Raw genomic sequence first — 10,669 nt, forward strand, 5'->3', positions numbered from 1 at the left:
CTCATTTTAGAAATATCAGTTTTTTCCCCTCTGAGTCTTTTATGATGAGTTCAAAGGGATATGATTTCTCACAAATTTCTCTGATCCATCAATCTGGGCAAACACTTATACCATTTTGCTTCAACAGATGCAGTAGAATTGGGGCTTTATACCATTGGACTTCCAGCATAATAGCAGCCATATAGGCAACTCTGTGAATGAGAGAACTTCTCTTTGAGGGTAGAGACACTTTTAAAGACTCTATTAGGGTCAGTTGTATATATGATTACTTTGCAAAGTCGTTAAACTTTTGATGGCCGTAAAACCCTGGTTTCTCATACTCATAAGATAACGCCCGCCCAAAACTCACAATATTCCAAACGCAGACAGCAACCTTAATCTTAGGCTCAAATGCCTGACGTACAGATATTTCTTTAATTAGTGCACTATTTGAAATGTATTGTGGCATTAGAGGTTCATTTTGTCTTATGAGGCAGTTTGTACACATGCATGTTGATTTCCTCTCTCGAAATCATCTTGCAAATACCATAATCTTATTGAAATCTACATAAATCAACATAGGAGTTTACTGGGTCATTGTAAATCAATATACTCCAATATACTCCCATACATGCACCTCCTCACCTGACAGGTCACGTATCGTAGGTATACTCAACAATGGAGGCCATCATTCATTCCCTTCATGTATAGAGCTTTTTCTGAAATTAGTAGAGCTGGTTTGGTTTTGTTGGCAGTTGAACATTTTTCGTTTTATGAGCAAGTAATACTCATAGTAAAAACAGGGCTTTATATAACCAGTTTCTCCTTGACTTGACTTGGCCTCTTTTAACATCAATGTGAGATTTTGTCTGCATCCGAGATTTTGCCAACCTTCAAAATTCAGTTCAGCAGAATGGAGCGCCTCATTTTCAGGTTTTCTTCCTTTCCTGTTCCTCTCTGTGTCTTCGGTAGAGGTGGTGTCACATTTCAATGGTTCACAATACAGGACTTTGCCAGCCTGATGGGTGGCGTTGCAGGGTCTTAAACTCCATCATACTATGGAGCTCAAAATCACCCATATAATCCTGTAGTGTGTTAGCAGCTTTAGCAGCCAATTTGACTTTAAACCTGTTCATCAAACCACTTTCCCTAACAGACGATACTAACGTGAATAGAGATTCTACGTGTGATTGATCCCCAGTCTACTTGGCGACATCATGGAGCCCCATATGATGCACGATGCATTCTTATGTAGCAAGTTAGAGGCGACATGGAGCTAAATGTCTTTATGTCCCAAGACACGATGCAGGACTGAGTTGTTTCAGCAAGCTTTGTTCATAAGCAATCAATTTACAATCCTGTTTCCTTGTAGACTCGTCCATTTGACTCGACTCGACCCAGCCGGAACTGATGAACTGATGCGTGCGGTTCGAGTCGCAGTCCTCCTGCAGTCATCATCTTTAGATTTAGCTAAGCTTAGTTTTCAAATATGAGCATGCTACTCTGTGTTCTGTGTTTGACAGGTCTGAGTTGCATTTGGTTCAACTTTGATTGTAGAGTATTGAAGCGGCACGATAGTGCTGCATTGAGTTGAGTCGTCTGAAGTCATCACAGTGCAAATTTGCTGATCCTGTTCTCTTTGACAATAAGGCTGCCAGAGACACATTTATGGAGGAGAGAAATTAAGAGAAATGTTAGATGCGACTAGCGTGGCTTATTTTAATGGAGGATATTCCAGTGCAATTTATATATTAGCCTCTTGTGTTATGCAACAGGATTTGTACTGACTGTGCCAGGTACAGAGCTCTCTACTGAAGTATTTACACACTTGATTCTACTCATCTGTTAAACTTTCCATCCAAGTGAACTGTTTCTATGTTTTGTTGGTGGAAGAGATTTTAACAGCTGTGATTATGAGCTGCAAGCGAGCTGGAAGTACAAGAGTGAAGCATTTCTTCAAAGAACTTGACTGTGACTGCTGATTCATGGCTTAAGTTGAAAAAATTAATAAGCAGCAGCTGCTTTTTGGTGTGTGTGTGTGGGGGGGGAGGAAGGGGGTCAGCTCCCACAATCCTTTCATTACTTAATGGGATTAATTATTCTCTGAGGTTGGTGGAATGACCGCAGTGTGTAGCTTTTTCACAGGCCTTTGGTGCCTGCAGCGGGATCGTGTAGATTGGCTGCACCGCTGAGGCTAAAGTCGCCGGATCCGTGCGGCAGGAGAGGGCGGCTTCTTTATGGAGACTTGTTAGCGTGCTAATCCCCCAGATCCACTCACTGTACGGCGAGAAAATGACGAGGCCAACAAAACAGATACAAAAAAACAAGACAGGATGTAGCCTTTCTTTCACCTCCTGAGGCCTGAGCTTAAAGACAGGAGCATGTGAGGGGAGAAAATGTGTTGGTGGTCTTAGGCAATGACACACACACACACAGATGCATGCACACACACACAGGCACACACCTCCCTAAAACCCCACTTACAAAAACCTCCCCGACCTTCCTTCTAATTGGACTTAGGTTAGAGGGAGAGAATAGCTGGGGGAGGGGGAGGTGGGGTTGTCGAGGGAGGGGGGGGGGGGGTTTGGATGGAGGCGTAAATGTGGCAGTTTTTTTCTTCTTCCAGGAGATTCCCAAGACACGGTTGGGTAGATTGTAGACATGTAGTAAAGTGTAGAGAAAAGTAAAGTAAACTTACTTAAATAAACTCAAATGCAAATAGTGAAAATTGATTTTCCCTGAAATTCCAGAGGAAGAGACTTATTTTTGAATCTGCTGATATAATGTAGCATTTCATATCTAAGGCTATTAATGGAAAAAATTATGCCATCCATATTTTTGTGCTGTGTAATATCAACAAACATCAGCAAAATCAGCTCCATGCCATAACTCCTCCTGGCATGCAGCTATAGGGGGACTATTACCTAATTACTGTAAATGCTGTTTTCATCTGCTCGCTTTTAAAATTGCTTTTCAACTCTGTTCGTCTTTGAAACAGATCGACTTTGTCTGCTCTCCTCACGGTTCAGTCGGAGTTATTTTGGTCTTCGGAATTCTTCTGCGTGTTCTTGATGACCGAACCGGCAAAGGTTTTTTTCTTGTTTTGTTTTGTTTTTTTGCTGCGCAGCTCAGCCTTGACTCATCACGCTCTCTCTCTCTCTCTCTCTCTCTCTCAGCATCCATTTTGACAGTTCAATTGGGACTCCAGCCTGTCGCAGCCTCTCCGTTTAGACCACAAGTAAATCTACAAAGTGAACCCGCTGCTCACAGACTTGTCCCTTTTCTATGTCAGGCCAACATTAAGTTATTTAAAATTTGCAGTGATGCCATTATCGCGGCTCCTCGTCCCCTAAAACTGCTCATTAATTAATTACAAGTTGTGCCTTTCAGCTGAAGGATGAGTGGTAATTTGTGGTGGGTAACATTACTAAGTACTGCATAGGAATATTTAAAAATGACTTTCAGGAGTACACATAAGTCCACCGGGTGTAAGAGGTATAACAGTAATGCAATTTATCTTGATTCATAGCAACATGTATGGAAGAAAATGAAAAACACACACTTGTCTTTGTCTGTATCCATATACATAATAAATATGCACATTTGTACCACACGTTTCACAAAATTTCAAGATATTTCACGACAACAGCACCAAAGAGTCTCTCGAATACATTCATTCAGTATTTTCCAGATATACAAATAATCTATTAATTAGAGAAGTGAATAATTTACAATAAAATAACAATTTTAAAGTACATTTCTAATTTTCAGTACTTTTATACTACAATAATTCCATTCAGATCCACATGCGCCATTAGTCAGTTACTGTATGGAGGCTGTGGATTTAGAATGTTCATGAAGGAAACACATGGCAATACCAGTTTATTAGGAACACTTTCAGTCTAATACAATCCACTTCATCCAAACGACATGCCGGTTTGTTTGTAACGCATGCAATGTTCGATTTTGTTGACATTGTGCGACATAAGCGTTGGTTCAACTCTATGGTTATTTTCAAGGCTGTATTTAGTGGTGGTGTGTGTTGGAGTGAAGCTTAATGAGTTTTTCAAATTGTTTACTCACAGGGATCAGAATAATAGAAATGCAATCCAATGACATCATCCACCACACACTACAGTCCCCCAATATGTGCATACAATTCAATCAACTCCTCTCTGAGTATTAGAAGCTCCACTAAGGTAAGACCCAGTATAGCAGTGACGATGTTTTGTTTTGGATTTCACGAGATTGTACATGTGTTCCTAATGTACTTGTCACTGTGTGTTAAAGGTTATTATCCTGTCTAAATGATTGAAAAATCTTCAGTGTTCAACAACGCAAGCAGCTTACTTCGGTTGAAAAGCGTTTCTTTAGGACTCCCTCTTCCAGCCTCTCATTGGCTCATTCCTGTGCTCAGCTCCAGCGAGGAATCCAAACTGTACACAAAAACTCTGAGAACTCACCATGGTATTAAAATCACAGACAAAAAAAAACGTCAGGTACCGCCTCTCCAAGACGCAAATGCCACAAAGTGAAGATTTTTGTCGAAAAAAAAAACCCAACGCAAAATCATCACCAAACCATTAAGAAAACGACACTGAACAATTGAACTACCGTACTGTATGACAACACCTCTCTGGAATATGTTTTTGTTTGGTCCAAACGTAGAAACGTAATATGTATGCATATACAAGATGCCGTCTTGTAGATGGTTTCTGTGAGACGTCTGCTTAAGCAAATTGCATTCAGGTGTCAAAAGCATCGTGTTGGTACGACACAAAAGGTGAAACTGCGTGGCCTATTGTTAACGGCCTTCGTAACGTTGTGTTCTAAAATTTCAACCACTGTTTACTTCTGATTCGCTGCCATCAGGGGTTTGACTCTTTCTTCCTCTTCATTTCCCTAAAACTACTCACTGCAGTGACATGCATCTACCCATAAATCACAAACTCATATAAAGATACCATCACTTTATACTTTAACCAGCCCTATATTTCCTGCTGTACACTCTGTACCACACTTCTGTCTGCGGTGGAGCTTTGTAGTGTGAGCAGCCATATTCTTTGAGGTCTTCTGTATATTGTCATTTTGGATAAATAAATACAACTAAACATTTGTTATTCAGAAATCTGTACGATGCTGAACTACAGTCTCCAGAACTTGTCTCTGAAAATTTTGTGCAAAAATCTTTCCCCTCCACCACCCGTCTTTGTTAGATTGAATCAGTCTTTGTTTTTCTTCCTTGTACAAGGCGCCAGATGTGCAACTAGAACACATGAACTGCTACAGAACAAACATGACACAGACAGGTGAAAGAGATCGAGCCAAACCAAACAAAGACAGTAAAAGCCAACAAAACAATCAAAACATGTCCAGAGGAAACAAAAATCCTTTGGAGTGGAAAGATAGGATCATTCCAGAATTTTCTTGTCCATGGACTCTTTGCCATTGGTCCGGGAATAAGGCTCAAAGGCGGAGGAGCTTAGGTAGCGGGCAGAAAGTTCCTGCAGGTTTCCAGCCAGCGAGCTAGCCATGGACAGCGGGTTAGAGGAAATACGGGTGGCGACGCCGCTCAGTATGGAGGGCATGGGGAAGCTGAAGAGGCCGTGAGCTGCTGGCGAGCTCTGTAGGCCTGCTACAGTCCCTGAGCTGGTGACAGTGGGGAGAGGAGGGCTGCCGGCCGCCGTGCCAGTGCTGCTGCCGCTGCTACTGCTGCCACTGCTGCCGTTGCTGGCCATGGCCAAGGAGGGAGGGCGCAGGCCCGAGCCCAGCGTGCCACTGCCGCAGTGAGACAGGAGGCCCGGCAGACCAGGGGGCGTTAGCAGACGACCTTGTTCCAGCAGTCTGAGGACGCTACAGGTCGCTGCTGTTTCGGAAACCACTGAACGCAGCTCGGAATCTTTACCCTGGTCCTTCTTCTGCTTAGTGCGCCGATTCTGGAACCAAACCTTTACCTGGAGAGGCAGACACAGAATAGAAAGAACAATGAAAACCACAATGCACAGTTTGTATACACTTTCCTTGCATTTTGTAGGAAGACAGACACATCTTACAGGCATTTGCCGTTATCATGCTTTCCTGTTAGTTTAGCTGTAGGAGCAAAAAACATCCCTGCTTTAAATAATTAGATTTATGTTCACTTAGTGTTTGTCAATGCAACGCCATCATTGATTCACATTCACACCTTATTTGCAGATGACCCCCAAACCCTACAACCAACATCACACACTGATCACTATTTGTATAGTACGCATGTGGACACACACATACACACAGGCGTGCCCAGAGAGCTAACGATTGTGATGAAAAGCTTTCGATGGCCCACTCTGGTAGACGTTTATGCAGCTGATTCAATCACAGCTTGTTTAAAGACACACTGAGCACAAATAGTCGGTCCTTGTGTAGTATTTGGTGCACATTTGCATAATTTTGAAAACAAAACAGGACAGCAACTCCAAACTGACAGCTGTTAGATGTTAGGTGTCAGATTAGACCTTAAAATCTAAGATATCTGTCATATTAATATAGTGGGAAAATCCCATCGGTTTTCCTCTTGATTGGTCCATGTTTGTGCAAAAATCCAAAACTAAAATAAAAGCCACAACAGGTGAAAGAAACTCACTCACAGAGTGTTTCCACTCCTAGAAATACAAAACAAGAAAGGGAGTCCATTTTGATGCCATTGAATAAACCGCAGCGAGAACAGCAGCCATGTGATTTAAATTTCAATCAAGTCGTTCATCTGGCTCAACAGAACCATTCTGTTATCCTAAACATTCATTATTCGGTTTCTCTCATTTGTGTGATTTGTTATTTGAAGAAAATGAAACAAAACCAAGATTTTCTGTGTTTACTGCATGGCTGCCACATGATTACTCTGCCTGTGCTTAGAGGTCTCCTGCAATCATGCCTGATTGCTTTCATATGTCACATAACCATAGTACATGCACCAATCAACAATGAGTCTGCATCTCAACACTGTTCCTCCTCGAATCACATTTGAACATTTTAATTCATCTTTAGTTTGACACCGCAACAACTGTTCAAAGCCCTGCCACTGGACACAATGTTTTTCTCCATTTTAGAAGGCACATTCTGGTAAATCAAAGAGGATTCGGTGGACACACTGAAGCAAATGGCTGTCTTCCTTTAATGTAACACGCCATGTGTCCCTGGAAAAAAATGTTAATTTCATGATGTTATCATTGGTGATTTCATCAGGGCAACAAGAAGGAAGCCTCCTCCTCCGTTCTGCCTAAATAAGGAGAAAATGCTGTTTCTACCATGACCTTCAAGTTATTATGAAGCAAAATTGCATTCCCTCAGAGTTACAGATCCAGATAGCTCCAATTCCAATTTCAAGTAAAAATAGAAACATGACACATTTCAAAAACACTGTTTTGCATAAATATGTTGGTAACTGGACAAAGCACAGTAAGTTTGCTGAATGCACATAAATAAATGGCCTGATAAGTTATTATGGTGTGAAAAGGCTTAATCTCCTGCAAACCCCGGTTCAATGCCAATGTCCTTCACCATCACAGAAATATCCCTCTAAAACATTTGCTTGAGAAAAGAATGGAATAGCCCTGAAGATTTTTAAAATGCTTGAACACACATAGATGAAAGTCCGGCTGAAAATATGTCAAGACTTTGAAACAGACAGACGGGATTCCCTGGAGTCTAAATCAGAGAGTGTGAGTGGCTTTAGATTCCAGTGTCAAACATTGAGAGTAAATCCAGTTTACACACACATGACCCACTGCTGACCCCACACAGGCGCAGGACACTTGCTTTATGGAAACTTTCATTACAACAGCTTTGGCTACAAGGAAACCCTGCATAAAATATTTGAGCGGCTCAGTTTAAAGGGATAAATCTGATAAAAAGTATTTCTGTGTGAGATTTTGAAAGACACAAGCTGCGATGCAAGTGTCACCACAACTCAACACAGGATTGGAAGATGCTGTTTGATGTTGTTAAAAGGTTTGTTTATATCCACAAATCTGTTGAATCAGGGAGATCAGTTTAGTTCTGATCATACCAGAAAGACATAAAACATAGCAAATAATATTTTCTCTCTTTAACTGATACTCTTCAGTTATATACGTGAACAGAGCTTAAATTTAAATAATAATAGAAATGAATGAAGCCCCTTAGACAATTAAAATCACAAAATATAATATGACTTTAATTACTGAACAATAATGTATTCATTTAAATTTGTATTTCTTCAGCTGCTGCAAAGTGTTTTTTTGTCTAAATCAGAATGATGTTTGTCCGAACACAAATTTAGCTGGATCATGTGTAAATAATCTTTGTTTGATTTGTAAAATTTACACATATTTACAGTTGTTTACCGTAACTTTAAGCATTACAAAGCTTTTAGAGTAAAATATCAGAATAGAGGCTTAAAACTTTAAACACAAAGTGGTGGAGTGTCAAAGTCACACTGTTTAAATAAAGAAGAATTTCTACTTTCTTCTTATTGTTTTTATGTATCGTAAATGTTAAAGTCCAACTATGAAAGGAGATAATGCACACACACACACACACACACACACACACACACACACACACACACACACACACACACCTTACCTGAGTTTCAGACAGATTGAGCTGGCGAGCCAGTTCAGTTCGCTCCCTGCCTACGACGTACTGGCACCTCTGGAACTCCATTTCCAGCCGGTAGAGCTGCTCTGCAGTGAAGGAGGTTCGGGTTCGTTTGGGTCGGTCCAGATCCAAACCTTTAGGCAGGATGATCTCACGGATAGAACCCTTAGCATCTGCAAGGACAAGCCCATGTACACCAGCACATTCAGAAAATACTCCTGACTTATTAAAATTGTTACTATTCTAATTTGCTGTTGTTGTTGTTGTGGTGGAGTGATTGATATATTATGAATCTATAACACAGAAGGTCCTCAAATATCTAATTTAAATTTCATAAATTAAATCTAGACCAGTGTATGATTATGGATTTAGAGACACGTACTGATGCTCAAATAAAGTATCACTCTTATAGCTTATTACATATTATATATTTACATTTGAAATAATTAAGTAATTAATACGGAAATATCCTATATCTATCATATCATTAATCTCTTATAGAAATTCACTTTAAAGGTAAATTACAACACAGAATGTTGATGCTAAAAGTATTTCACAATGATCAGATTTTAAAAACTAATAAGATGAAGCACAATTTTAGATAAAAGTCATTGTAAGGAATTTCACTTTTAGAAAGTTTAATAATTTTTAGTTACGTTCACAAATTATGATACCGTCCATCATAAAACCTGTTTTGCTGAAGTTGAATATGAACAGTTTATACGTCTAACTTTGTATAAAATAAAATGCTACCTTACCGACTGACACACACGCACACAATTCAATAACTGAATGATTTGAAATTAATCTTGTATTGTAGAAACTAATACCTTTCTGTATTTATTTATTTTAAAATTTCTAAAGTCTTTAATGAATACATTTTTAATAGTCAACTTGTGTTTCTCCTAAAACATCTGAGCATAAATATATTTATATTTAACTGCGGAAATTGCATTTTTATTGTTAATAATTTACAATAAGGTAACGATAACACAGTGACTACACTATATTATAATGTAATGTTTAGAAAAACGGATCAAGCTGAAAATGAAAGCTCTTGCATTGTTCATTGCACTATTTATACACACACAAATAAACCTTAAAATTGAAAATAGTTTGTCAACACATCTGCTTGAGTTTTAGGAGTTTTATCCCTCATATTTTTTATTTTGAATAATTTACCTCAAACTGTCCCACAGGTTGCTTAGTACATTCAACTTTGTAAACATAACTAATATAAATCAGAAACAAAGGGTGTTAAACTTAAAATTCTAAAGGAAATCATCTGAATTGTTGATTTTTGTCAGCAGAATATTCCATAATCTTTCTGACTTTAAAATGCATTCCAGCCATACGTGTTCACACTACGGTGCTTTAAAATGTCTTTCTCCACACAAATATGTCCCTAAGTGCGATAGAAAAAAGTTTTTTACCTCGTACGAGTATTCTCCGACAGTAGTCCGGGTCCCCTGTGTTCCCCCTATTCTTCTCACAGTTGTCCACGGTCCCCGAGGAGGAAAAAGAGTCCTGCTGCTCCTTGAGGAAGCTCTTGGACAGGCTGCTTTGCGAGTCCTTGCTTTCTTTCCCCTCCTTTAGTCCATTCTTCAGCACCATCCCTTCCGTCTCTTGGTTGTACCTGACCTCCATGCTGGGTTTATCCTCTTGGACCTTCTGCTCGTTTGCCTCTTCTTCTCCTTTGTCAGAAAAAACGCTGAGATTATGGAGAATACGGCGCGCCGTGTCTTCTGGACAGTGTGGGTTTTAGTTTCAAAACAGCACCTTTCAGCGGGGCAGAGTTAGCTATCTAATGTTCAGTGAAATACTTCCGTCGCCCGCCCAAGGAGCTCTATTATCACTGACCAAACTCCCTTGCCCAATGATCATGGAGTTCTCAGTGAAACTCGACAGTGATTTAATACCCCCCTTTCCTTGTTACATAGACATCAGGCTGATAGATGATCTCCAAATAATCAGACCCATGGATGCGCACTCGCCGTTTCAATTGATTACGGTAATTTTGCTGCCTCCACATTTGCGTAACCTCATGAATACACTAAATTGTTTGTGGAAATAG

General features: G+C 39.9%; 1 protein-coding gene across 1 annotated transcript; it reads right to left on the reverse strand.

Moving 5' to 3' along the window:
• Positions 1 to 5,390: 5,390 nt before the first annotated feature.
• Positions 5,391 to 10,242, reverse strand: vax1 (ventral anterior homeobox 1). Its single transcript, XM_076166760.1, has 3 exons — positions 10,029 to 10,242; positions 8,581 to 8,768; positions 5,391 to 5,933 (listed from the first exon to the last, which is right to left on the reverse strand). The coding sequence occupies exons 1-3, from the start codon at positions 10,240 to 10,242 to the stop codon at positions 5,391 to 5,393; spliced, it is 945 nt and encodes a 314-aa protein (XP_076022875.1).
• Positions 10,243 to 10,669: the final 427 nt, after the last annotated feature.

This window comes from Genypterus blacodes, unplaced genomic scaffold, assembly GCF_046128005.1.
Source record: "Genypterus blacodes isolate CSIRO-AG114 ecotype Tasmania unplaced genomic scaffold, CSIRO-AGI_Gbla_v1 ptg000012l_1, whole genome shotgun sequence".
NCBI lineage: Eukaryota > Metazoa > Chordata > Actinopteri > Ophidiiformes > Ophidiidae > Genypterus > Genypterus blacodes.

Excerpts from the sequence above, each read along its gene's own strand:
- vax1 (XM_076166760.1), bottom strand. The coding sequence starts at position 10,242 with ATGGAGGTCAGGTACAACCAAGAGACGGAAGGGATGGTGCTGAAGAAT. Across the intron at positions 8,769-10,028 it reads TCGGAGAATACTCGTACGAG|ATGCTAAGGGTTCTATCCGT; the intron begins GTAAAAAACTTT and ends TTGTCCTTGCAG. Across the intron at positions 5,934-8,580 it reads TCAATCTGTCTGAAACTCAG|GTAAAGGTTTGGTTCCAGAA; the intron begins GTAAGGTGTGTG and ends CTGCCTCTCCAG.